We start from the raw sequence: 27,906 nt of genomic DNA, 5'->3' as shown, positions 1-27,906 counted from the left end.
GAGGTTTATAAGCAGCATTTGTTTGGTGACAAGTGGATAACCTGTTAGACACTTTTAGTTGTTTTTTTTTTTTTTTTCTTGGACGGGATCGTCTGTCTCCAGCGGACAGGACCGGAGCCGGGCACACACAAAAAAAGCAAGCGGAGGCGTGAACGGGACCAGAACTTCACACGATTAATCAGGTGAGAACAGTTTAGATGAATCAGTTTTGTTTTCCTAAACGTGTTTGTTTGGTCATGAGAAATCCCCTGCTCGGGGACAGAAAACGTGCCCTGCTCGGTCCGTTAAATGGTTTCCTAAAGCGGGTTGGAATGACCCGGTTCGGTGTGTCCTTGGTGTGTGATCTGATCCGGAAACGGAGCGTCATGTGAAGCTGAATCTGGTGCGCAGAGACCCGGAGCGGATCGGCCACTTCTAAGAATAGCGCATAGGGTGGTCTTTGTGCGTTTCGGCGGGGCAGCGGCATGTGGCTGATAAACACGCACGCACGCGCACTTACACGCACTGTGAGTTTTTAGCTGTTTTAACTGTCTCTTGTTCACCGGACGGAGGTGAGGAGGACGTCCTGGAGATGAGCGAACTTGAAAGTGGCGCTTGGTGGTTGCACGGGCTTTTGGCACCCCGTTTCAAGGGTGTGTGTGTGTGTGTGTGTGTACGCGCGTGTGCGTGCGCGCACACGGTGCTTCTGCGCTAAACGAGGTTAGAGAATCCAGCCTCGCCCTGTGGGCTACCAGAGGCGGGCGAAGCGAGCGCTGACACTCAGCGGTTCGGTTCAGTTAGAGGGCATCCCCGCGGGGTATGCGTGCGTGCTGCTGGGAAAGCGCCGTGTGTGTGTGCGCGCGCGCGCGTGTGTGTGTTAGAACAGGGTGGACGTTGATCAGTCTTATCAGACCCAGAGGTGACCGTGAAGGGGGGTGGGGGGGGGGCGCTCACACCTTCCTGTCTGGTTGATGGAACTGGCACCGTGCCACCTCCTCCTGCATGTCTAGCAGGTGTTCTCAGGTTTTCTGTGCCAGTCTTTGATTGGGGGGGGGGGGGGGGGGGTAGGTCTCGCGCTCCAGTCAGTTCCGACGATCTTTTTCTCTCTCCTGAACACTCCAGAGCATCAGGACTTTTCTAACCCAATTTCTATGATGTCACCTATCTTCTGGATTCCCCCGCTGTGGCTGGCAGCGGTCACATTCTGTAGAGTTGCTGTTTAATTGCCGCGAGGCATGTTGGATGCGTTCCAAATCACTCTTGAAACAATCGGAGGCTACACGGATTTTCTGACAAAGCAGCGAAAATTCATAGAAGTTATTTGTTTATTTGTATACTAAGTTTTCACGCGCAGGTCAGCTCCTCTCCGCGGAGTTTCCCCTCAATAGCTGCGCGTTTCGGAGCCTCGCGGGCACTAATTAGGGGACGCTCTACTCTGGACGATCGATGTGCCTCATATTGGCCGGCTTCAGCTCATTGACGAGCTTATAGCGGGGGAAGCAGCTACTAAAACACCGGTCCAGCTCAGCACCCCCCCCCCCCCCCCCCGGCAGCCGTCAGTCCGCGCAGATTAGGCTGCAAATGTACAAGATCGCTCATAACGTCTCCTCGGCTGAGTGCGCGGATAGATTGGAGGAGCAGGACCTTGGAAAGGAGCGCGGGGGGGGGGGGGGGGACTGTAGTGGGCTTTGAGGCGGAATGAGACCTTTTGTTGCGTTTGGATTAAACCTGGGGTTTAATTGGCACGGTGAGGTGAAGGACACCTGGAAAGCATCTGTCGTAGATTTTGTTTATAATTTTATAACACAAACGTTACGATTTTGAAATTTAAACTTTAAAACAACATTTGCTTCTTAACAAACCGAAAGTCTGTTAATTTAGTTGATTTAATGATATTTTGCGCCTTTTCTAGATATAATCTCACGTTTTGTTTCAAGATAAAGACTCACTAACAGCCTATTTTCCCCATGTGGTGCACGCTAAAGCCTAAAGCATACTTCACATTTTGTGTGGGCCGAGTTTATTTTTAGTGCGCCCCGTCGGACTGCTTTGCGCATCATTTTTCCACTGCGCGCTGTGGAGTCTGATCTGTTTTCCAGGTGTTTGCGCGCAGACGGGGGATGGCTGCTCAAAAAGGCTGTCTTTTTACATTTGAATACCTCTTCTATAATTAACCACACCAATTGCGACTCGTTTAACTGTAACACGTTTTATCTTGACTTTTAAAAGCAGCTGTTTTTAACAGTTCAGATATTTGGAGCTTTAATGGCACAATTTACAGTCTGGGGAGGTTGTTAAGGATGCGTTCATGCTAATGGGCAGGAATCAGCTCAAGGCAGCTCCAGCTCAGGGCCCGCTGAGGGCTTATTGTCATGTTGAGTGATGTGTGACAGTGGTTGTGTCAGCGTGGTGCTCCGTTGGGCGGCTCGAGGACCCGCTGCGTTCAGAAAAAAACTGGAACAACCACTCCGCCTCCATTTTAAGCCCATTAGCCTCCAGTTTACGCCCCCCCCCCTTTTTTTTGTTTTGTTTTGTTACTAATCTGGGATCAATAGGGACCACGCGGAGAAAATTACGCACGGAGAGGGAAGGAGAGAACGTCAATACAATCACCGGACGACTTTTGCTTATCAGCTCTTAATGTGTTGAGAATGGAAATAAGTGAGGGGATGGGTGGAATTAGTCGAAGGAAATGCCGGTGTTCTGTTTTATATGCAGAATGAGTCAGGATGTCTTTTTTAATATGATTCTCACTCGCTTGGAAATAAAACAACAGCCTGTGATCGCTGCCGGCGCTGCTCTCGCTGTGCTAAAGCGAGATGCGTGTGAACAAAAGCTGAGGCGCGACAGAAAGCCGCAGAGAGATCGGTTTTCCAGGCGCTGCGCTGCTCCCGGAGGAGACGTCACGGTTTGATTGAAGCTGTGCTCCGCGCTTGGCCTCCTGGGACTTCACGATGAAACTGGAGAGCCGCCCCCCCCCCCCCCCCTTCATCTCTCTTCCTCTCTCCTGTCCCTCAGCGCTTCACAGAGCTTTTTGTTTCGAGGAGGTCTAGAGCGCACGGGTCACTTCCCCACAGAGATGGGTCGGGCCTCTGCGCCGTTTCACCAGCGCGCAGAGACGCATCCTGACACCATAAACCCGAAGTTCCCGCTCATGTCATAGCTTATGTCAGAATAGTAGTAGTCTTACTGTCGAATGACCTCTACTAGATTAGAATCCATAAAATATAACTTAAACCTCTCCCAAGATCAGATTCTTGACCCCTCCGTGGCCTATATCGGAAGATTGATTGAGCAGCAGAGCGCTGATGACACATCACCTCCCTCTTGTGCGTCTGTGCACGCACGGTCTTGATCAAGGCTCTCCGGTTGTTTTTAGACGTCGGCGCCTCGGGCATCTCTGATGAAACCCCACTGATTTTTTTGGCGGCGCAGCAGGAGAGGCAGCGAGAGGTTTATTGCGCCGCTGGCCTTCAAAGCTGGAATGCGTTTATCTGCTGTTTGGATAGAGCTCATGTTGGCCACAAAGCTTCTGAGCTGCATGGCGTTCTCCACCAGCTCCAGACTGGACTTTATTATCAATAATGTAAAGAGTTTGCGCGTAAACGTCAGATCTTAAACGTTTCTTGGAGTGTTTTCAGATTAAAAAAAAAGGCTCCCAAACAATTTTCAAAATAGATCACATGAAAGCCGCGACAGCATTTCTGAAACCAAATCCGGTCAACTTCTCTTTTACAATCGGGTGCTTTGGTGGCATAAAGAGCCATTTAGTCCTCATTTGGCCCGGGATGAATGGAGTCAGTTCAGCGTTCGCCACCCGGGCCCCAATGACAGCACAAGGGTGATGGCGTGGGGGTGGGAGTTGGGGGTGGTGGGGAGAGCACAATGTCCCCGTTGTTGGTGACCGTGCTGCCGGAGGGGGGATTAAACCGTGCACCGACTTGCATGCGGCTGTGGAGCGGCCGGGAGGACGCAGGGGCCCCCTGTTTACAACTCGGTTGCTAATAATGTGACAGCTGAAGAGACGCCGCCATCTCCCTCCAGCTCTGCGCGCGCTCAGTGTGCGTGTATGCGGCGCCTCTCCCTCTCTGTTAAATCTAAAAATGAGAAACAGCTTGTCAACTTTTCACAAGGTCCTCGTTGTGATGATCAGTTGGACCATTTGGCACGCGTCCGCCTGATAATCGATAACAATTAAAATTGAGCTAGCGTTCCCCCACCCCCTCATTATGATGCTGGTTGTTGATGCTGCTGGTGACTGGCCTGAGGCGGAATAGATTGCAGCCATGAACGCTCATCTGCTCCTCTTGATTTCCGTTTTGTTCACCTGCAGCGTGCGTAAAAACGCCTTTTCCATATTTGTTGTGGAAGGAGGAGGACGCTTGCTTGGTGGTGGTGTGTGTGGTGTGTGTGTGTGTGTGTGTGTGTGTGTGTGTGTGTGTGTGTGTGTGTGTGTGTGTGTGTGTGTGTGTGTGTGTGTTTAATCCGTGTTTATCCTCACCCCACCCTCGTCTCTGCGGAGATTATCCTGCGTCACAGTGCATTTTTTAGAGCTGATCGGCGCTCTGCGCTTCAGAGAGCCTGGCAAAGCTCCAAGGACAAAGAGCAAGGGCTCATGGTTAGACCGTAGACCTACATAAGACCCGCACAGCGACTCTGGCCAACTTTAATAACGGCAAAAAAACGAAACCGTTTCTTTTACTCTGAAGTTTGTCATTTTGGTCAAAAATCCGCTTGTGAATATAAGTGGATCTTTAAATGGTGACATCGGGCCACGCAGAACCTGCACAGGGAGTAGAGGGGCCTCCGCCGGGGAGGAGATGATAAGCTGTGTTTGTTTTTGTTTCCTCACCGCGGGTCAAGAAGAGTTCAAGTCTTTGTCACTAGAAACGTGAAACAACAAAAACCACGGAGACGGTCTGTTTTTTGTCTCGTTTCTCCTTCTTTAACCAGTCACCACGTTGTCCTCGTTTACACATCATCCCTTATGAGAAACAATGCAGTAATAAAGCCCGGTTCCGCCAACCAGCCCGTGGTTTTCTGTTTAATTGTGCGAATCGGAGCCGCGCTCAGTGGTCTAAATTCTTTAACGCAGCAGAGACCGCTGCAGCCCCTCTTCCTCCCCAGCCTCCTCTTTCCTCTCCTGCTGCTGCTGCTGCCGACCAGTGTGACGGATTGGTTGGCCCTCGGGAGTTGTTTGTTGCCCAAACTATTCTTAGCTGCAGGGATGGGCGTGGACACGCTGCATTTTCCTCCACTCCTATCGGTCTCTCTTCCTCTGTCCTTCCACTGGTGGTGTGATATTATGTTCGGATTTCGGCAGCAAATCCTCAGACAGCAGACTTACTGGCTTCCAACTTTGGACATTTGACACCCCAAAGGCTCCTGTCTCACTGCATATAGGCTCCACATTATTGATGTTAGATAGTCGATATTTCCAAAACACTCACATACAACATCAAAGTTATACAATATATTGCAAAAACTTAAACGTAATCATCCTAATATACTATTAGGATGACATTTCAGTTTATGAAATAGTATATGAGCCTGGAAGAGAAAACTACATTTGATTTATTTCCTGCAGACCATGCAGCTGTTATTAGGTCCTCTCACCTGGCCTTTGACCTCGGCACCTTGCCTGTTTGTGTTTATGTCAAGATTTTTGTCACTTTTTATGCATTAGAGCTTAAAAAACATGTGTAAATAAATCATGCAGAATTTCAGACGGCTAACAATTTCCTGGCTGACATGGGGGGTCGGGGTTAGTAGCCCTAACCCTAGGCAAAATAATGGTCTAGATTCTATTTTGGTAAAACAAGGAAGAAAATGTAGTAGCATTAGGTTTTTCACATGGTCACATTGAAATATTTATCTTTTCTATGGCATTTTACATCATAATTAAGCATTTTTATCCTATTTTGCCCACTGTCCCTCTCTCACTGTTTTCTCCCAAATCCTTTCAGGAAGCAGAGTGCACTGTTGAACATCTATACACTTCAGCTCTAGCTTACATCAAACTGAAAGTATAGGGTCTGTTTACCATTACATTTATTGAAATAACATAAAAATAATACTGAGCATGGTTGCCGTGGGAACCCTAATGAGCCACAAACTGCAGTCTTAACATTTTTGATGTTTGCTCTCTTTATTTGTATTCTCAAAATGTAGCCTGCGTGTTCATATTTAGATTTTTTTTCTGGCTTATTTTTATTAAGCTGCGTCCAAATTAAGTTTACAAAAAGAACAAATGACGGGTGCGTTAGGCGCCAGTGTTTGTTGTAATTCTGGAAGGTGACGGTCTATAAAGGTTATTATGAAGTGCGCTCGCTGCAGTACAGGAAACATGACAGATGGGATTTCTGAACAACGTCTGCGCTGATGCGAAACGCACACGTGGGCCGATCGTGCGCGCGCTTGTCGCGCCTTCACCCACACGCACCGTTTCAGTTCCGTCGGATGTTGTTGCAGCAGTACTGGACACGGAGAGCTGCGGGCTCTGTGGAGGAGACGGGGGAGGATGGAAATGCTAAGACGGGGGGGGGGGGGGGGGGGGGCGGTGTGTGTCTCAGCAGGCTGATTAATGTGCCCCGGGTCACCGCAATAAAAAGTGGCATGCCAGCGGCGCAGCGGCGAGGTGTTTTGCTGCAATGATGGAGGAGTTTCTTCTCTGCTGCTCTGAGCACCGAGGAGCACCACAAAGCTTCTATTTTTCTCTTTAAAGCCGTTTGAATTCGTCTGCTTTCCACTTCCTCCCTGCTGCTCCAAAGCTGCCTTTTAGGAATGTCCAAACTAAAGCGTGACCAAGTCAAGTTTGAGTTATTCTGTTTGGACAGAAACTGCTAAGAGGGAGATTTCCCCACATTTCTCTCGTTTTGGTGGTTTTCTGAAATTAGACGAAATCACACGGACAGTGTAGTGGTTGTGTCACTTCAGACTGATGAAAACCAAATTTATCACCCTTCCTTTTTTATCCATATAACTAAAGTTCCGCTTAAGTCGGTTTTTCTTATTTGACCAGCTTCAAACATTTTTCACCTTTATTCCTCTAATATTCACCTTTTCATTTAAATTGTGCATTAAAAGCGGAGTTTCTCTGTTCCATGCAGTCTCTCATCTCCTGCATGTTCTGCTTTTTGAACGTGAGTTCTGGTGTGAGGGTATTGTTGATCTGTGGCTCCGTGTTGGCGGGTGGTAAATGGTCCCCCACCGAAGTGGTCTGCGATGCATAATTTTCCCCGCGCTTCGCTGGCAGAGGCAGCCGAGAGAGTAGGTCAAAGAGGGCACAGAGGAACCAGTGTGCGAGGAACGTGACTGAATAGATGCGGCCCCACCGTGCTTGTGTAGCAGATTGGGGGGTGGGGGGAGGGGGTGTTGACGGATGGGAGCCCACGGTGCTACAGCAAACGGCGCCATTGTGTTTGCCTCCTTCTTTTACTTTCAGCACACGGTCTCAGTATTTTGTTTCTAAAATGTGCAAACCTTTTTAAAAGTGACAATTCTAAGTTTTTGCTAACTGCAGCATATCTGTACTGTGTGTAGTTGAGAGCCAAGCCACTGACTGTTAACTGTTTGCTCATCTCCACAGGGCAAACATCTGTTCGTGATGTTGATGCTGAGGCACAAACCAACCTGGAACTAAGACAAGGAAACCACATCACACAAAACATGGCAAGTTCCTGTGTTCCTTCCTGTGATTATACTCATTTGTCACATGAGTCACCCTAGTTTTGAAGGGAAAAAAAGTTGGCATGCTTCTGTTGCATGCACACATAAATGTGTCTCCGGCTGATGGATTTCTGTGCTAATAAAAACATTCTTGCTCTTTGCTGCAGGTGGATGCACGGTTAACCCCCTTGGCAGCGATGGGGCTGGACCGAAGCACTCTGATTCACGATGGCCTTCGTCTCCACAGTGGGGTTGTGTACCCAGGGATCAGAGCTCTGCCAGGGGAAAAGAGTCGCGAGACCCCCACTCTCCCGCTGAGTTACAATAGGGACGGCCTTGCAGAACTAATTTATAAGCCTGATGCTTCCCTGGACAGTCGCAAGCCCTCAAACGGGTACCTGGGCCTGTACAAGGGAACCCATCCAAGTCTTCACAAGTCTATGCTGGTTCCTGGAGCTGAGAGTCTAGGTATGGAGCGCAGAGTTGGGCCTGGAGAAAAGACATCAGAGCTGGGTTTGGCTGGCGCTGGTGGGAGCTATCTCCGTATGCCATGGCTCAACCCCTACCCTGAAGCAAACATGTTCCCCTTTATGGACACGTCCAAGTATGCAGCTCTAAACATGTACAAAGCTTCGTTGCTTAGCCAGCCCAGCCCCTATCTCCCACAGCACCTGCCCTACCCACCTTTTTGTGCAGCCCAGGGGGCCAACGTCACCTCTGCTGCAGCTGTTTCTGCTGCCGAGAGGCTCTATTATATGCCTCCCTATCCGCCCGCTCCTATTTCTTCTTCCCTGGTGGCTCCTCCTATGAGGATTCCTACAGTCACTGTGGCCCCCACGTCACTGGTACACTGTCAAGACAAAGGGCTTAGTGTTGCACCTCCATTTGCACAGCAGCTTCACCAACCTCATCCTCAGCACCATCAGGCAGCTATGGACAGAGAACGATCTCCAAACAGGAGCAGCAGGCCAAGCAGACCTCCCTCTAGGAAGAGCACAAACAACAACACCAATGCCAGTGGCGCCACCACTAGTGGCACCAGTGCTGAGAATAATAACAGTCTGCCTGCTGATTCTTCTAACATTACTGCTTGCCTCCCTCAGCCTCCTCCTATGCCGGCTCGCCTTGACAAAGCACTGGATTTACAAAGACCAGTCGCTAGGATAGGACAACCGCCCGCCTCTTCCACATCTTCGGTATCTGCATCATCTTCCTCCACGCAGCCCATTCCCCATCACTTCTCGGTCAGCAGCATAGCATCTGATCAGCCCTCCCCGGCCCGACCAAGCACCCACAAACCCAGGCAAAGAGATGGGTCCTCCGATCAAAGAACTGCAGGGGAAAAAGTTCGCAGCAGGTCTCCTTCCAAAGCGAATTTTGAGAGGCCAGCTCATCAACCCCAAGCAACCAAAGAATCAGCAGAGAAACCTCTAGATTTGTCTGGACGAATGATGGACTTTGGGCTACCTGCCAATGGTTTCCCAGTTAAAATGGACACAATGGCATCAAGTGCACGTTATGGACTTCCCTCTAGCAGAGAGCTTCTAAAAGATAATGTGTCCCTCTCTCCGTCCTCGCATTCTCATCCTGTCGTCAGCAGCACTTCCTCAAAGGTCTCAGAGAGACCAGAGATGATCAGCACTTTACATTCATCCTGGATTGTACCGAGCCAGTCTTCTTCCCACACACAGCACACTCCAGGTTTGCCACCTTCTCCGAGGTCCAATGTGGAGCTGGGTCTTACACAAGCTAAAGGCTCTTCACCCTCCATCAAAAACAAGGGCCTGGAGATGGTTCTCCCTCAGCAAAGAAGCTCATCCTGTCCAAGGATTGGAGAGTCCAACCACAATGTTTCAACTTCTCAACCCTCTGGCTCCTCTTTGATAAGCTCCAGGCCTTTTTCTCCCAAACCTACACCAGAGTGGGACAGCCCCAGTCAGACGGAGCATCACAGAGAGGGAACAGAGAAGTCCTCTCAGGTCACTAAGAGAGGTGAACCAACTCCAGATGTGTCTTCTTACAAGAGGCCATGTTTAGACAATGGTCATCCTGCCCATCTTTATCTCCCTCAAAGTGAATCTTATCTGAACCACAATTTGGCTTATGCCAACAGATTTCTGCAGTACCCTATCCCAGATGGCATGGCTCTACACTCTGTGCCTCTATCGGGGAAAGGCCCTGTTTACCCCCCTTCAGTGCTGCTGGGTAACAACAGCATTTATCCAGCTCACTTGGCAGCAAAACACCCATTATCATACCATAACCTCCCAGCTGGTCCAGGAGGGGAATACCTCTCTTATAACTCGCAAAAAATGGCCCATCCGTTAATGCAGATGCACCCTGACAACAAGATACCAGAAAGGGCCGATGCAACACTGAAAACCAGAGGACAGGAGAAGTCCCGGGGGACTGTGGATGAATGTGGTGAAGGTAACCAAATGAGGGAAGGATTGCAAGGACAAGGTGGAAGTCAAAGCAAAAATGTCTCCTCATCCACTGCGTCAAGAGAAAAGATTGTTTGCATTGACCTTGTACACTCAGACACAGACATTGAGTCTACCCCACCAGTACACAAACAGCCTCCTGCTGACGTTTGCAACAAGGGTAACCAAAATGAATGTCATTCTAACCAAAATATGACAAAAACTGATTGCGAACCAAAAAACCAACCATATCCAATTCACTCGGAGCGCAACTCCAACCTAAAGCTGAACCACACCGATGGACCCCAGCAACCCCCCACTGGGAAAGCAAAGGTTCTCCAGGACACTGTAGCGAGCTCATCCCAGCCTTGTTTAGGGGAGGTCTCTCAAGCGGAGGACAGCTCAGAAGAGCGCAGTCTCAGCCCAGATCCTGAAGACCAGGACCAGAGTACCTTGCGCTGTGCTCGTACCTCAGGAGAGCGCAGCTCTGGTAAAGACAAAAGAGACCAGGACAGTGATGGTCTTCATTTCACACAGCACAGCGCAAGGGTGCTGAAGGAGTCTCTTCTGGAGGGAGTGTGCGAGGCTGAAAAAGAGGACAGTATTGTTGATTTAGGGGAGTCGCACGGAGAGGGGGATGACGAAGAGGAAGAGGGTAGCCATTCTTCATCTAAAAACTCTCGTAGATCCAGCCTTGCCAAGAGGATTGCCAACTCTTCTGGCTACGTTGGCGACCGTTTTAAATGTGTCACAACAGAGCTGTATGCCGACTCCAGCAAGCTGAGTCGTGAGCAGAGAGCATTACAGGTAAGTCCAGAAACATTCAACCTACATCTTTACTTCTCTGTAATGCGGCTGGGTAAATCTGGTAGCGGACGTTGGAGCACCAAATCTTTTACTAGCAGACATCAGAATAATCCAAGACTTTACCCCACATGGCTAAACCTCTTTTGGGCTACTTTTTAATTCCTGTTGGTGCTGTAATCAGATCCATCTGTGGAGATTGCATGAAATCTTTGCATTTACATCACAGTAAAGAATCTGTGCTGTCACGCTGCTGTCCTGGCTCTAGGTTTGTCCCTTTAGTTTATCATTGTCTTGATTTTTAGACCCCCATTCCTGAATGGCTGGTTCAAAGGTTAAACAGGACTGCCATCTCTGTATGTTGATTAGTGTGCAGCCATCGTAAAGGTCATTCTGTGTGTTTGTGTGTCTGTACGTGCTCGTCCTTGTGTGACTGCCTTCAGGCTGAAGCATGTGTTCGTGCTGACTGTGCTATGAAAACATATACAGTGGCTTCGGAGCATGACTGTGGCACCCTCACAGATCAGGTCGCCTTTGGCTATGCTTAACCCCAAGGTTAGGGGCATTTGGGTCCTTGCAGGGAGCTTAACAACCAACAGCTGCCATTTTGGGGGTTCCTCTTAGGCTTTCTGCGTGTGTACCAGTAACTCTTCCCCCCCTTAACCCTCCTCCCTCAGACGGCCCTGCCTGGTTGCTTTCCAAGGTCATTGTGCTCACCCTGTTGGCTAAAGGACCTTGTCTCCTAACACACATCACATGATCTTTATAAGCTAAAACTGACACGCTCCTCCACTGTCATTCATTCACACAGACTGAGTCGCTCATTTTAGTTATCAGCCGTTATCTCCGGGGTTCCGTATGTTCAGCGCTCCAAACCACAAAGGGACTCTGTGCTTTATTACCTGCTGGCTCTGAGGCAGATCTCCTAATAGGTTGCTCATGTCTGTCTACGTTGTGAATGCATTTGAGAAACTGTGGTTTGTGTCATGCATTTCACCTCGCAGCTGCAACAAAGCTATCAAACTTGCATTTCTGTGACTGTTAAAAAAATCAAACGAGGCTTGTTTACACACACACACACACACACACACACACACACACACACACACACACACACACACACACACACACACACACACACACACACACACACACACGCACACACACGCATGCACGCGCGCGCACACACACACACACACACGCATGCACGCACGCACACACACACACACACACACACACACAGCAAAAGTGTCTTTACACAGTTGGCAGGTCTCATTATTTCACATTTCAAAATTTTTCAGGAACGACTTTGAAAGGTTTGATGCAGTTTTTGTTCACCTGTTTATTTTTGATTGTGTCATTTTTATTTTTGTGGGACTGGCTGCTTTTTGTGTGTGAAGAAAAATGTGGAGAAATACGTTTATTTACTTTAAATTAAAAAAATGAAATGCTGGACAGATATATTGAGCCCCCCTCGTTCTAATTGCTTAGATGGAAGTCTTATCACGAGAGGGGAGTAATATAAGCCAACCTGCAGCTAACTGGGAGGTCAGTTCTTTACATTTCTTATCACAAATGTCTCTGATAGGCTCTGTCTCCTTTATGTATTCTGTATCGCTGCACACTCCTTCTCTTGCCTCCCTTTCCCCCCATCTTTTCCTCCTCTCTCTGCCTCAGGGCTTAGATGTATATGTTTCCTAGCCATGTTTATGTTCCAGGAAGGGAGATGCCAGGACTTGAGCCCCAGAGCGCATGGACTCACAAGTGGCTGCACTAGTCTAACCTGTGTCTTGATGCCATGCTTGTGATTTACCTGTCCTCCTTTTTGTCCTGTCTGTGTTTACATGGGTTTGATTTCTTTTGACATTTTATTTTCTTTCACATTAAGACAATGCAATTTCAACTTTGTAGCTGTTGAGGCCAGATTGAGGCTGAGAGAGGTGTGTGTGTGTGTGTGGTGTGGGTAGATGAGTGGTTTTCATGGGTTCCTTTCTGCGTTTTTCTTTTTCTTGTGCGTGTGTGTTTGTGCAGCGGGCAATGATGCGGTTCTCCGAGCTGGAGCTGAAGGAGAAGGAGGGTGGCGGCGGAGTGTGTGTCTCTGCCTCGGCAGCAGGACGGGAGCTGGCAGACGGCCAGCGCAGACAGCGAATGCTGGAACACTGCCAGCACACCACCAGGCAGGCAGAGAGGGAGGGTGAGTCACACACACACACACACACACACACACACACACACACACACACACACACACACACACACACACACACACACACACACACGCCACACACACACGCCACACACACACACACAGACAAACAATAGGTGCGCGTACACACTTGTTCACGTGCACTTGCAGCAAACGCTGAGGCAACACCGGGGTCACTCTAAAAAAAGACACTCCTCTACACAAACACAACTCTTCTTACACAAGCCGAGTCGGCCGATGAGCGCGCTGAGGGAGACGGCGAGGGGGAGTTTTGTTTTCAAGAAGCCTTTTGTGCTTATCTGCGCTGAGGGACGATGGGGAGGGAGGGTGAGGAGGAGGAGGAGGAGGGGCAGAGATTGCGTGAGTGAAAGCAGAAGGATGGAGGGGGGGGGGGTAGCGGATGGGAGAGCGCAACGGAAAGAGGAGGCAAAGCGGAGAAGGAGGAGGGGAGGTGGTTACATTGGCTGGGAGCCCAGCTGTGTGTTGGAGCGAGGCCGCGGCTGACGTGTGAGCCTAATTATGGCGTGGAGAGACACAGGGAGAGGGAGTCAGGAGAGACACGGGGGAGGAGGGGGGATAGAGTCACGCTCTGTGTGAGAAGGGCGTGGCTCGGTCATGCCGTGGGGGAGGACAGAAAGGGAGAGGGAGAGACTGGCGCTGCTTCTGCTGGAAGTGTGCGAACCACCAGGCCGCTGGCTCAGCTCACATCAGATTAAAAACTCTTTACCCCATCAAAGTTTTACTGCCTGCCTTTAAAGAAGAATAAAAGCAGGCTGCTGTTTAACTGGCGCTCTCCTTCTCCGTCAACCCCCCTAACCTCACGCCCCTTCTCCCCGTCTGTCTGGTTTGTGGTCTGTCTGCATTCCCTCCTTTCATCTCCCTTGGCTCACCCCCCTCTCCCTTCTTGCCCTTGTGTTTTGCTCAGGTGTCCGTCCAGCGTACACAAACAACCGAGTCCCAGTGCTCCAGAGGTGTGGGGGCCAGAGGGAGCCTTTGTCCCCGGCTCACGAGGCCCAAGATGGAGCCAGGAAGGCGATGAGAGAGTCTGAGGAAGGTCTTTGTATGCCACCCACTCTGACACTGTCCAAAGGATTCCTGGAGGAAAAGGTCAGCCCCGGCTTCGGACCCACCAGGAAACGCCCACTCATCGTCAAGGCGGAGCAGGAAGAGTCTCAGGATGGAGATCGGCAATCCCACCCAGAGAAGAGGGCTAAGCTGTCTGCGGGTTGGTGCTTCTGTCATTGTGTGATGTTGTGCCCTGTTTCATCCCTCGTTTCGTAAAAACACCATCCCTCCATCCTAATCAATCCCACCTTAATCCTGCTCCATCGCAGCCCTTCCCTTTCTCTGTCCTGCTTCTCTCTGTGTGGCAGCCAGCTCGGAGAAGTGTTTAATCCTGCCTTTGAGCGGAGCACGCTGGAGGAACGAGGAAGAGAGGGACATCCATTCTTTCTCTCTCTTTCAGCTCTGCTGCGCTTACCCGCCCTCTTCAAAGCCACTGTCTTTTTTCCCCTTCTTTCATCTTTTTTCCCCTCATCTGTTTGGGTTTCCCTTTTTTTTTTCTTAGTCTGGCATGCAGTGTCGTGCTTGCTCTCCACACTGGCAGACAAGTCAAACATCCATCCCCTGTGAATTTCAGGGGGGGCAGAAGGCTGCCTCCGGTCTTTATTGCTTTGTTTCTCTGCTCGTTTCTGAACTTCCCTCCCTTTTCACTCCTCATTATTCTTTTTAAACCGCTGCCTCTTTTGCTCGAACGTATGGCATATGGATCAGGTCATTAATGGATAATTGAAACTTGAGTTTTCTTCCAATTGTTGCATCGAGATAAATGCAAGTTTGTGTTTTAAAACCTAGAACTCTGTAATATGTTTGATTTGCGTTCAGCTGAGGGTCCAAATTAGTTTAAAACTTCTGCAAAAACCAAACTAAGTGATTCAATGCCGTTAAATGTCCACAATATCAGCTCATTGAAAGGAAACCTGCTTTTTCTTAGTACTTTTTTCAGAATTGCAGCTGTAAATGAGAAGAAACCCGATTCTGATTATATCCCTTCATCCCCAGGTGAGCACGAGCAGGCCAGCCCCAGTGAGGATGACGATGAGGAGGTGCGAAAGCTGAAGGTCTGCATCGAGCTCAAGGGACTTCGACTGAGCAAGCCCGCTGTGGGAGCTGCTACTTCACCTGACGGGTCACAGGTCAAACTAGAAAGGGCATGGTCCCAGCCCCGAGTGTTGAACCCGGCCCAGGGTCAACGGGAACGCAAGATCCGTCCGTCCGACGCAGAGGAGCGAACGGCCGCACACAGGAACGACATCAACAGGAAATGGTGCTGTGAGAAGCTACTTAATGGTGAGACTCAACCACCAGCCGCGCAACCTGCTGCTTGTGTGCTCCTGAGTTCAGCTGGGGTAACGGAAATCTATCTTTGGCTCACGTTTCACTTACTTGTTGAGCAGACGCTTTAGGGGGATTTCCCGAGAGCAGTCGGAAAGAGACGAGGGGGAGCAGAGGAAATGAGTTCGGGGACTCTTCCTCCTGCTAGAGGAAAGAATGAGAGGTTAGCTTAAACTCGAGCTGTACCCTCTACACCAACTGCTGTTTTTTAAATTTATTTAATTTTTTATTACTGTTCAGCTCGACTATTTAAGGAAAATGAGAGGAAGTGATTAGTGGAGAGTCGTGCAAGTAGGTGACGTCTTTCATCCCCGCTCGGTCCCTACAGCGGGAATGTTTTGTTTTTGCTCCAACTTCCTGGTTAGATTCAGTCTCTGTTCACTGTGACGTAATAATTCAGTAGCCCAGAAAAGCCCTCTCTATCTTGAAAATCGTCCTATAGCTTTTTTACTCAGTAGTGACACCTACTGTTAGAACAGAGAAACTTCATTTTTCGGCCAAAGAAGAACAGCGTCAGAGTTGTTGGTGATGATCTCAGCATCCCGCAGATGACAGAATATTTTATCCAATCACAAACTAGATGCTCATTCTCTCTCCTTTAAGCGGTTTATTACATTAGGGAATAAAAGTTTTAATACGATGTAGAAACTAGATCACACACCTTAGACTACATCCTTCAGAACATAGGACATATTTAAAAGGTCATGAGTCATAAATGTCTGGATTTATTAGTTATTATTATTTTTAAATAAATGTGAAGAGCAGTTTAAAATAACCCCCTAACATGTCTTTTCTCTGAATCAGAGCATGTACGCTGCTACAGGAGCGTGCGTGAGCCTACACTGTTCATGCTAATTCTATTTATTTTATTTGACGTTTTCCCCGCCGCTGGGCGAGCAGGCACGTGCTTCCAGACAGCTCTCTGTGCTCATTAATAAACCAACAGAGTGTCAGCGATGGCCTTGCAGTACCTTCCTGTCGTCCTCTTCCACTGAGCGCCCTCTCTCTCTTCCTTTTTCCATCCTCCCCTGTTCCAGGAGTAGCTGCTCCTGCCCTTCCCCCCGGCCAGATGAAGGACAGAGTGCACCAGCCAAACCTCTTCTCAGGTGACCATGGCTTGAAGGAGCCCAGGAGGGGCCCTCCCTCCCCGGCCCCAGAGATGTGCGTGGGAGGCACTCCTCCCCTTAAGCCTCGTCGCCATAGTGACGCGGACAAACCCAAGGGCAAGCGGCCGTGCAAGACCAAACACACCAGCCAGAGAGAGAGAGAGCAGGAGAAGAGGAAGGAGGCCGCGAGGCCGAGCAGCACGGGCCAACTCGCTGTGGCTGATCTGGGAGCAGCAGAGGATGACGAGGTGAGTCCTGGCCACGGTGCAGGCATCTGGATGTTTGCAGCAGCTTAGTTTGTTTCAGCGTGCCTGTCGGCGCCTCTGATTATGCAGCTGGGAAAGGGAGGGAGGGGAGGGAGGGAGGAACAGAGGAAGGAAGTATGTTTACAATGTTCAGAGGGCTGCTGGAGCTTTGACCTCCCCCTGCCCTCAGCGGCTCCCTGTAGAGCGCGTGCGTGCGTGCGTGCGTGCGTGTGTGTGTGAGACTTAAATTGTCAAACTTGTTTCATTCGTGCAAGTTTAGCGTGTGTGAGAAAGTCTGTGCGTTGGTGAGCATTCCTGACAATGAAAGAGCCCAAAACCATCACCCATCGGTCTGGAGTGAGCCGGAGGAATGCGGCAGCTGAAGTGGAGCACGTGAAGTTCAAAAGGAAAGAAAAGGAGGGAAGAAAAAGGAGTAAAGTCGTTTTCCGCTGCGCTTCTTCCGTCCCCTGCTCAGCCTGACAGCTGCTTCGACGCGGAATTCCGTGGAGAGGATGCGCGCCGCTCGCGCGAGCTCACACAGTCTGTAGACGGGCGACTCCCGCTTTGGTGTGACGCACTCGGAGGGCTCTGTTGGTTCAGTGATTAATGAAAAGCAGCGAGCCAGCCTGCAGCGTTAGGGTGTGAATGTTTGGTGTGGAAGTTCTTCCTTTTGTTGATGCATGATGCATCCTTCAAACGGCGAGTCGCCGAGCTGAATGCTGGCTGGGAAAAGTTATAACAATCAGATTAAAAACATAAAACGTGTCTCATGTCTCAAACTCAAACCAGGTGTGTGTGTCCCGTCTGCTACGTGGCAGCAGCTCTCACACTCCTCTCCCTGTCTCTCCCACTCTCTCCTCAGCTGACTGAGCAGCGCAGCGCTCCGAGGAAGAGAGCCGCCTCTCCTAATCATTATCCCAGCTCTCCGCTCAAGCCCTGCTCACCCACTGCACTCTGTCCGCCCCCCTTGCAGCTCCAGGCCAACGGCAGAGCTCCACCAGAGGCAGCGGGGCTGCACAGGAGTCCCCCTCCCGAGCCCTCACTCGTGCGACCGATCCCGCCGGAGGCTCGGAGGCTGATAGTGAACAAGAATGCCGGGGAGACCCTGCTGCAGCGAGCTGCGCGGCTCGGCTACGAGGTAATGGGCTTCACTCAAACTCATCCTCCCTCCTTATCTCGCTCTCATTCTCTCCCCCTTCTGCTCCATCTCCTCCAAATCTTTACTCTCTTTTCTTAAATTGAACTCATTTTCTTCCCGTATTTTGTTCCTGTCTGCGATTCAGGCAGACGATGCGTGGCTTTTTTATTTTGGAGGATTCTTCAGATTTTCTCTCTTGCATCTTTCGTATTCTTGCTCCTTTTTTGCTTTTTTATATCATTTTCTTCTATCTCACAATTTCTTCTCATGTTCCATCCTATTACTCTTCTCGCTAGTGTCTCTCTCTCTCTCAGGTTTCCACCGTCTACCCTCGTCTTTCCTCCCGGCGCTCTCCCTCTTCCTCTCTTTGTGACTCAGATTGTCGTTGGCACCCCCCTCTCCTCCTCCGTCCTCCTCCTCCTCCTCACATGTGCGCTCGCTTGCTTGCACACACACACACACACACACACACCACGCTGCCTCTCCTCTCCTCCCCTCCCCTCCCCTCCTCTTGCCTCGCACCGCTCTCACATCTCATTACTTCTCTGCAAAGCGAAGTGTGACACACATGCAGGCACACACAAACGTGCGCAGGCAGCATGAGGGATCGCTGAGATCGTTAGATGGAGACGGATGCTCGCTTGCCTCTCGCCGGCATTAGGGGCTTTCTTTTTTTTTTTTTTAATCTCTGCCTTTCTTTGAGTAGCTGCCGATCATTCGCTCCTCAACCAGATACGCTTCTTCTCTGCACATAAGAAAAACACAAAAAGGAGCAGAGTTTGTGTTCTCAATCGCTCTGCTCCCATCACTCTGAAGGCTTTTAATTAAACTTGGATGGCCTGCTGTCTTGTTCTCCCTTGTGCCCTAAACGTTTCCCACCTCAGTGTTGACAGATTTTGCAAATTGATTTATTGATCTCACCAGTTTCAGCGCCACGTCGAGCTGCAGCTTGTGTCGTGTCCACTCCGTGTGTGTTAGTGGCGTTCTTCATGCCGGGGTTTCAGCCACTTCTCGTTCTTAAGTTGCTTTATAGTTGCGTGTGTCTGTTGGACACATTTATGATGATGAGGGGAGTGTGCGTTGGTGATTATGCATGCGAGGCTGAATGGGAGAGAGCAGGAGTGTGAATGAGAGGTAAGCACTGGGAGTATAATCGCGTTCTAATGGCCCTCTAATGTGCCGTGGTGACTGTGGTTAGCAGCAGCAGCAGCGGCGGCTGTTTTTCTCTCTGCCACACACACACACACACACACACACACACACACACACACACACACACACACACACACACACACACACACACACACACACACACACACACACACACACGGGTTGCAGCGCAGCAGCAGCAGGGTTCAGTCAGCCGTGCTCCAGAGGAGCAGGCTCGTCTCTCTGATTTATGCGTCTCTCTCGAATGTTTTTTTCCTCCAGCTCTCCCTCCCTCTCCTTTTTTGTTCCCCCCCCCCCCTTGCCTGCCTGCTCCCCCCCCCTCCCCCCTTCATTGGAGAGGCAAAGAGGGGAGGAGGGAGGAGAAAACCTGAGACTACACAAACAAGGCGCTGACCGCTGCGCAAACAACACCACCACCCCTCCCTCCCTCCCTCCACCTCTTTTTTTTCCCTCCCACCCTTTCTTTCTCTCCCTCTCTCTTGCTCAGGAAGCTCGTCTCTCACTGCCTGTGTGCGATAAGCCCGGGGCAGGCCCCTGGGGCTCCCACACACACACACACACACACACACACAGATACACACATACGCACAAGGACGCATACACAAGGACGTGCACACACACACACTACTTTATGCATGTTCTCTCTGCCTCTCTCTGTCTCTCTGTCTGTCTCTCTCTGTGTCTGTCTCTCTCTGTGTCTGTCTCTCTCTCTGTCTCTCTCTCTGTCTGTCTCTCTCTCTCTCTCTGTCTGTCTCTCTCTCTCTCTCTCTCTCTCTGTCTCTCTCTCTCTCTCTCTCTCTCTCTCTCTCTCTCTCTCTCTCTCTCTCTCTCTCTGTCTCTCTCTCTGTCTCTTTCTCTCTGTCTCTCTCTCTGTCTCTCTCTCTCTCTCTCTCTCTCTGTCTCTCTCTCTCTCTGTCTCTCTCTCTCTCTCTCTCTGTCTCTCTCTCTCTCTCTCTGTCTCTCTCTCTCTCTTTCTCTGTCTCTCTCTCTCTCTCTCTCTCTCTCTCTCTCTCTCTCTCTCTGTCTCTCTCTCATCTCTCTGTCACACACATACACAAGCCTGTTGCTGCACAGAGAGCTCATCTCACGCTGGTGTTTCAGCGCCGCAAGCTTCGGGCTTATCACACACGCAGGCAGCAAGATATGAGGGCCTGTGAGACACACACACACACGCACGCATGCACGCACGCTGATTATGAGCATGCAAGGAAATATGCACAGGAGAAAAACACACCCGCTTTGACCCAATAAGCACATGCACAGACATCCCTGACGTGCTCTCCATATGCTGCACAGAGCCGACTCTTCACTCGCTGCTGCTGTCGCCGCTGTCACACCCCCACACGGAGCTGAAATTCACAATCGCTTCATGCACACATGCAGACAAGCGCTGGTGGTTTTGCACGCACGCACACACTGTTCTGTGGTGTTCCCGAGGCCCCGGCCAGTGCCGTGCATATTTCATGTTCATTTAGTTTTGCAATCCGTGCCTCTGCACATGAAAGCCCACTCTCTCCATCTTCCTCCCTCCCTCCCTCCCCTTTTATTCTCCCGCGCTCCCTCGTCTGCCTCGCTCGCTGAGCATTTGAAATGGTAATGAGGAGAGATGCTGCCGATGTCTTCATCCCTCTCGTGCCGGTGATCGGGGCCCCTTAGCTGTGTGCGTTGAAAGCTCAGATAAAGGTGCAGTATGTCATTTATTCTCCTCCCGTGATTCACATGCGAGCCTCCTCCTTCAGATCGATGCGAGATCCACGTGGAGACAAAAGTTGGGTTTCATTAGAAGCACTCTGTTGGATCAGGATCTATGATGGCAGAACTCAGAAGGGAAACGGCTTTTATCACTGGATTTGTTTAATATGGAAAAATCACACCGACTTTAAAGATCCACTGATGGCAAACAGTCTCCAGCTACTGGACGTGTTAGGTTTGTGGCCTGGTGAGACTTTGTAGGCATAAGGTGGACTGCTCTACCCATGCATGGACCACAATTAGCTTTTTCACGCGGATGCGTCGCAGACAAATATTGTTTGCTTAAATTGTCAAACCAAAAGCCTCTGCCTTTGAGGGTCTAAGCATATTTATCCATGTGCACATGCAGCATCTGTTGGGCATTCTTGTGTTGATGCTGTTTCTGTGCCTGTGCCTGACTCAGAGGTCTGCAGTTTAACACTAAAAGACCCACAATAATCCATCAAGCTGTCAGCTGTTTGAGGGCCACGATCCTGCATCATTTAGGTGTTCCTCTGGTCCCGCAGCACACCTGTTTTAAATCAAGCTTCTGCACAACAGTAATTGAAACTTTTAATTCAGGAGCAGGGAAGCATGTAGTGGCCCTACAGGACCAGGATTGGACAATGCTGGTGTGCAAAAGAAGAGAAAAGGGAAATTGGCCTGGTGAACCTTAAACGGGTACAGAGGTCAACATTTTGTGACACAACGTCTTTAATGGAGCAGACAAGGAAGTGTGCATTTTGTCTTGATCGTAGAAGTGAGTAATTAACGAAGAGTAATCGGCTCAGTTTATATGTGGATCCTTGCAGATCTTGTGGTTTTATGTGGGTTTTAAGGCATTTGTCAGTGTTTTCCCTTTTTGCTGTATTTCCTTCTGAGTTAATTAACAGAATGAGTTCCTTGGAGTTGGATGAATGAACTTAGAGATCATCGGTGTCTGCAGCTTATTCAGCCAGATGCAGCATCCTCGGTCCTCCACGTTTCACTTTTTAGAACGTGCAGCAACTTTTCTTAGCCTGTGAACTCCACACATGCATCATCTCAACATGTGACGCACACTCATAAACGTGTGTTTGTGTCTGTGTGTGTACGTGTGTGTGTACTCAGAAGGCGAGCGCTGGAAGGAGTTAAATGTCTGAGTGAAGCATTGATTGCAGGGGAGCGCAGGGAAGCGTTCTAGAGAGGGAGATTAGAGGACGGAGCGAAGGAGAGGAGGAGGGGGAGGGTTGTCTCATTTTACTGCGGAGGAGCTGTGTGTGTGCGTGTGTGTGTGTGTGTGCGTCTGGCGGGAAGCCGGGGCTCTCGTGCTAAGCTCCTTGCACTCTCCCAGCGATATTAAACACGGCTCTGGAGGTTTAGCGCTGCACCTCCTCCACAGCCAAACACACACACACACACACACACACACACACACACACACACACACACACACGGTCGTCAATGCCGCAAGAATACATCTCAGTGCGCACACACAGACACACTCGGACTCTGGCAAGCTGCATATCAACACACCTAGGCCGTCAGTGTCTAACACTTGCTCTCTGTCTCTCTCTCTCTCCCTCTCTCTTGCACACACACTGAGTGAGTGAGTGAGTGGAATCCCCCAGAGGGGAGCTTCAGCACAGCGCTCCTGAATCTCTCTCCAGCAGGCAAACAGTGTTGGCAGCAAGAGAAAACCAGTTGGAGCCTCCTCTAACTCCTCCACCCTCCTCTCTCATTTCTACTTTTACTTGCTCATACTTGTTCACGATTTTCCTGATTTCTCCCTCTTTTTCCTCATCTCCGTTCTTTCCTTCTCTGCTCCAGTCCTTCACAGGATCTCTGTCACTTCACCCCCACTTTTCACACGACCGCCCACACACCCCACCCTTTCGTCTCTTGTTATTATCAGCCGTGGCCCGGAGGACAGCCCCGGCAGATTTCATCCGCAGATTCATTTATCTGTCATCTGTCGGGGTGTTGCCTCTCGTCTCTCCCGTTCCCTCTGTCGTCTGCCTCTCTCTCTTTTCCCATCCCTCTGTCCTCTCCGTGCTGACGGGAAGAGTGGGAACGAGATAAACACGGGCTAGATGGCAGCCCGGAATTAGCATAGAAATGGAAGTTTGGAGTCGTTTCCCAGGTTCAGATGAGCAGCTCCGCTCCCCTCGGCACAGGACGGAGTAAGAGTGTCTCTGGCCAAACGCGTCTCACATTCACACACATGTACAAATATAGAATAAAAGCCCAAAACGTTGTGTTTTGTTGGTTTCTTTGAGGGTGTTCTGAATCCTACAATTAGCTGTGTGCCCACACTGTTCTGTCTGACCTCCGTCCCATCAGGCAGCGCTCCGTCTCTGGATCTTCTCTGTTTAATAACAGCAGACGCTGTCCAGGTCCGATACAAAACAGTCTGACTGCATAGAGCTGCACGCCCAACTGTCAAAGCCTCAGACCAGAGAAAGCACTTCCAGCTCTTCAGCGCCTCTATCAAATCTCTTTGTTCCGCCTCCATTATGCTGTGTTCAGGGCCCAGCCATTGTAACTGGCTGCCACAGTGGCGTCCAGGCTGCGTGCGCACACACACACACACACACACACACACACACACACACACGCACACGGACACGAACACTATCTGGCAGGCAAAGCACGGTTGAGTCACTCTCGGTCTCCTCGATGTGTTTGGCGCCAGCTCCAGGATTATAGAGCATGTGTGTGTGTGTGTGTGTGTGTGTGTGTGTGTGTGTGTGTGTGTGTGTGTGTGTGTGTGTGTGTGTGTGTGTGTGTGTGTGTGTGTGCGTGCGTGCGTGCGTGCGTGCGTGTGTGTCCGTCCAGCACAGGAACACACCCGGTTCTTGTGTTCCTTCATTCTCCTCCCAAAGGAGTCGTAAGGAGGAAGGACTGTTTCTTTGTGTGTGTGTGTGTGTGTGTGTGTGTGTGTGTGTGTGTGTGTGTGTGTGTGTGTGTGTGTGTGTGTGTGTGTGTGTGTGTGTGCGTGCGTGCGTGCGTGCGTGCGTGTGTGTGTCCGTCCAGCACAGGAACACACCCGGTTCTTGCGTTCCTTCATTCTCCTCCCAAAGGAGTCGTAAGGAGGAAGGACTGTTTCTTTGTGTGTGTGTGTGTGTGTGTGTGTGTGTGTGTTGCCCTTCTGTGTTTGGTTCTCCATCCTAAGACAACCCAGCACACTAAACCCGGCTCTCTCTCTCCTGCAGGAGGTGGTGCTGTACTGTCTGGAGAACAGAGTGTGTGAGGTGAACCACAGAGACTACGCCGGCTACTGCGCTCTACACGAGGCGTGCGCTCGGGGCTGGCTCAGCATCGTCCAGCACCTGCTGGATTACGGAGCTGACATTAACTGCAGCGCGCAGGATGGGACCAGGTAAACAAGCGAAACTCAGAATTGACATAAACCTCTGCACGGTGCGAACGTGACGGCATTTATTTTGCTTCGAGCCAAAGCGGCGCAGCTGGGATTTGTTAGGAGTTTGCAGATTAGGTGTAGCTTTAAAAGGGGAAGGGTGAATTTGTTCTTAAAATGCCCAGCTCTGGAACAGAGCACCGAGTTTGGCTGCATTTCTAACACAGATGAGAATCAGGAGCGAGAGAACCTGGATCTTTTCTGAAAACAAGGAAAGACTTTTGTTAGTGATGAGAATAAAACTGTTGTGCACCTTTAACCTGTTCTCTCTGCGTTTAGACCGATTCACGACGCTGTGGAGAACGATCACCTGGACGTGGTACGAGTGCTTCTCTCCTATGGCGCTGACCCCACTCTGGCTACCTATTCCGGCCGCAGCCTCCTCAAAATGACCCACAGCGACGGCATGGAGCGCTTCCTCACCGGTACGACCAGAGTTCTGTGTTTGATGTCGAAGCAAAGCTCCAGATTTAGTTATTAATAAATGAGGATTAAAAATGTGCCACATGAAGGGGACGGCACACCGTGCAGATATTTTATTATTATTTTACAAATTGGCCTAATTGTGTTGAGTTTGACAAACGGCTCATAAACAACAGGCCCACAGAGAGTTGCACTTCCTGTGCACGAGTTTAATTTCTAACTAAAATATGTAAAGCGTAAAATCTCCAGGGAGGGAATGGCTCATGTTAGAATCCATGAGTCGGGAACAGTTTTTGTAACAGACTATTGATAGGAGTTATGTCGTTATGACGACAAATGAGGAAAAATGAGTTGAAGGCTGACGAGGCGTATGAATGACGGTTAGGGTGGTGGTGGGGTCATCTTGGCTCGTTTAGTTTGCTCCTCTTTCGACGGCCTGACCTCTGCTCAGCCTCCCGGCAGGAATCCCTCTCTGTGAATCCTCGTCTTCCAGCTCGATGTGTCTGTCTCTGTCATCCGCACCCCTCCTCCCTCTGCCACCTGTTAGAGAGGGATTCTCGGCTCGCCGGGGTGCATGCTGCTGCCTCCGAGCTCCTCTATCCGGTTACTTAGCAACGGTGACTGTTTGATCAGCGTACGTGTGGAAACGGGCTTCGCTCCGGCTAGAGAGACTGCTTTCGAGCGCCTGCCACTTCACACGGCAGCCTTGCTGGAGTCTGACGTGTGTGTGTGTGTGTGTGTGTGTGTGTGTGTGTGTGTGTGTGTGTGTGTGTGTGTGTGTGTGTGTGTGTGTGTGTGTGTGTGTGTGTACTGGGAGGGCTTGCCCGGATGTTTGTATTTAAGTCGAGGGAACACGAGTGTGTGTACAGGAGGAGAGGGAAATGAAAGCGTACTCGGGCTCACACTTCCTCTGTAGCCAGCTGCCTCGCATTGCCTGAACAATTAACCGGTTAAGACTCGTTGCGTGAGAGAACGGTGGTGAAGGCTAACAGGTGGCGGAGGGATGGAGGTTTACGTGCAGACGGCCTGGGGAGACGGTGTTGAATTTTGACATGGATGGACGGATCGATGTCGGCGGGGAGAGATGGAGGGAGCGCTGGAGGAATATGAGCGAGCGATTGCTGCCCTCCCTCCACCTGGTCCCACTCATCTGGAGGCCGTTAATCCCTCCAAACACTCGCTAGACGCCCCACGCCTCAGCGCTGGCACAAAGCCCGGCTCTCGCTCTGCAAATGTGTGTGTGTGTGTGTGCGTGTATGTGTGTGCACGCGGGCTGAACACACACAGAGCTCTTGCTGTGTGTGCTTATCCAGCTCCCTCCGCCTGTTTGTTTCCAGCCCTCGCTTTGCATTGTGTGCCTGTGTGTGTGCGTGCGTGTGTGCATGTGTGCATGTGTGTGCGTGTGTGTGTGTGTGTGTGTGTGAGAGAGCACTCAGCGACTGTGTGTGGTTCCTGTTTGATTCCTGGCAGCCGTCTGTGGCCCCGCTCTGAACCGAGCCAGCGGAGACTGTCACTCTCCTCCCCCGCGGTACAGCCACTGGCCTCTGACCATCACCCCTCCCCTCCTCACCCTCTAAAGCATTTCTCTGTTTTTTCCTCCCCTCCTCCTCAGTTTTACCGTACTCTTTATCCATTTTTGTGCTGTAGTCTCTTGGGCAATTGCATTTTCCTCATTGCCTGTCCCCAGGGCCCCGTCTCTTGAATAACAGCCCTCTCTCCTCCCTCCCTCCTCTCTCTCTCTCTCTCTCTCTCTCTCTCTCTCTCTCTCTCTCTCTCTCTCTCTCTCTCTCTCCACAGATTATTTTGCTGACCTTCAGGGCCGCTCGGATGACGACCCGGGCCTTTATTGGGAGTTCTACGGCAGCGCTGTGTGCGGTGAGTGCCGCTCGGCCCTCCGTGTTTGTCCTTCTGTCTCGATTTTCAAGTGCTCCCCCTCTGAGTCCTTTTTGTTGCTTTTTTTAATTTGGTGTCTCAGAGTCTCGAGAAGAGGGCGGCATTTATGACATCCTGGCAGACCCCCCAGGCCCAGATGATGACAGCGAGGACGACAAGAGGGAGGTGTTTGAGTTTGAGTTCTCCGATCGCCCCTTGCTGCCTTGCTACAACATCCAGGTGTCCCTCTCTCAGGGGTGAGCTTTGATCTCTGCAGCAGACCCTTTTATTTGACTTCTCCTCCGCCCGTGCTCATTACTGGAACCTTCTTCCCCCTCCAGACCCAGAAACTGGCTGCTGCTGTCTGATGTGCTGCGGCGGCTGCGGATGTCTGCGCGCGCGTTCCGGCAGGCCTTCCCCCACATGGAGGTGGTGACGGTGGCGGAGGCGGAGTTTTACCGCCAGGCGTCTCTGTCGCAACTCTTCTCCTGCCCGGAGGAGCTGGAGGGCTTCCACCCGGACAGCAAGGAGCTGCTGGACCTGGTGGAGGACAGCGCGGAGCTGGCCGCTCTGCTGGGCTCAACACTGGAGTGTTTGGACGACCGCTGGGACCACCCAGGGGACAAACTTAAAGACAAGATGAAAGCGGCTGGCAGGCTGGGCTCATTCTAACGCCTTTGAGCTGTTGCTTTAGAACCGATGAAAGGTTACGACGACATGCCTTAGCTTGACCCGGACGAACCCACCTACTGCCCGATGGGCTGCTGAATCATTTCCCTCCATAAGGATCAACACGTTTGTGACTCAAGATACTTCATAGTGATCTTATTTTTATAAATTAATATATGTACAAATAAATATATACAGTATATAAAATGAGGTTTTTTTGAGATGGTGTAAGATTTTGTAAGAGTGCAGTTGCTCTCTCAGCCGCAGACCTGAGTGCACAGCACACGGTGCGTGCAGTTGTACAGAACGGTAACGTTGGCTCTGGTTTTTGTGTTTATAGGAAGCACAGGATGTCTCTTTGTTCCTCTCCTCAAACTTTAGCGCTCGCTTGAGCCTCAGGGGCTTTTCTGTTGTATTTCTTCTGTTCCGGCTGTTATTTAACAAGCGAAACTGCAACGTTTTTTTTTTTTTGTAAAGTTTTAAGATGATGTTGATAACCCCCCCCTCCCCTGCGGCACAGAGCTTGTATATAACTGGGAGGCTACTGCAGTAACGTAATTTTTTGGTGTGTTCATATTTTCTCTTTGTTTTAACTTTGTAATTAAAATATCCCGTAATTTGTATTTATATTTTACAGAAGAAGTTGCTTTAAAATAAATATACAAACTGCAAGATGAA

The 27,906-nt window shown here is 50.3% G+C and overlaps 1 protein-coding gene across 3 annotated transcripts; it reads left to right on the top strand.

Annotated features, from left to right (window-relative positions):
• Positions 1 to 2: 2 nt before the first annotated feature.
• Positions 3 to 27,906, top strand: bcor (BCL6 corepressor). 3 transcript variants are annotated; one of them, XM_054746764.2, is made up of 14 exons: positions 3 to 182; positions 7,568 to 7,650; positions 7,815 to 10,877; positions 12,366 to 12,422; positions 12,906 to 13,068; positions 14,006 to 14,305; positions 15,142 to 15,429; positions 16,512 to 16,828; positions 17,799 to 17,963; positions 24,059 to 24,225; positions 24,544 to 24,689; positions 26,485 to 26,562; positions 26,663 to 26,816; positions 26,901 to 27,906. In XM_054746764.2, exons 2-14 carry the CDS (start codon positions 7,648 to 7,650, stop codon positions 27,229 to 27,231), a joined length of 5,232 nt encoding a protein of 1,743 aa, XP_054602739.1. In that variant the 5' UTR covers positions 3 to 182; positions 7,568 to 7,647; the 3' UTR covers positions 27,232 to 27,906. The 3 variants fall into 3 exon arrangements, with proteins under 3 accessions (XP_054602739.1, XP_015821563.1, XP_015821564.1); XM_015966077.3 differs by having other exon boundaries at positions 17,688 to 17,963; XM_015966078.3 differs by lacking the exon at positions 12,366 to 12,422 and having other exon boundaries at positions 17,688 to 17,963.

The sequence above is a fragment of the Nothobranchius furzeri genome, chromosome 14 (assembly GCF_043380555.1).
Source record: "Nothobranchius furzeri strain GRZ-AD chromosome 14, NfurGRZ-RIMD1, whole genome shotgun sequence".
Classification (NCBI taxonomy): domain Eukaryota; kingdom Metazoa; phylum Chordata; class Actinopteri; order Cyprinodontiformes; family Nothobranchiidae; genus Nothobranchius; species Nothobranchius furzeri.
The sequence above is the reverse complement of the archived record's forward strand: the minus strand, read 5'-3'. Positions and strand labels throughout refer to the sequence as shown.

Bases quoted from the DNA above. Each gene is read 5' to 3' on its own strand.
- bcor (XM_015966077.3), top strand. The intron at 16,829-17,687 runs GTGAGTCCTGGC...CTCTCTCCTCAG, and splicing joins GAGCAGCAGAGGATGACGAG to CTGACTGAGCAGCGCAGCGC. The intron at 26,563-26,662 runs GTGAGTGCCGCT...TTGGTGTCTCAG, and splicing joins CTACGGCAGCGCTGTGTGCG to AGTCTCGAGAAGAGGGCGGC.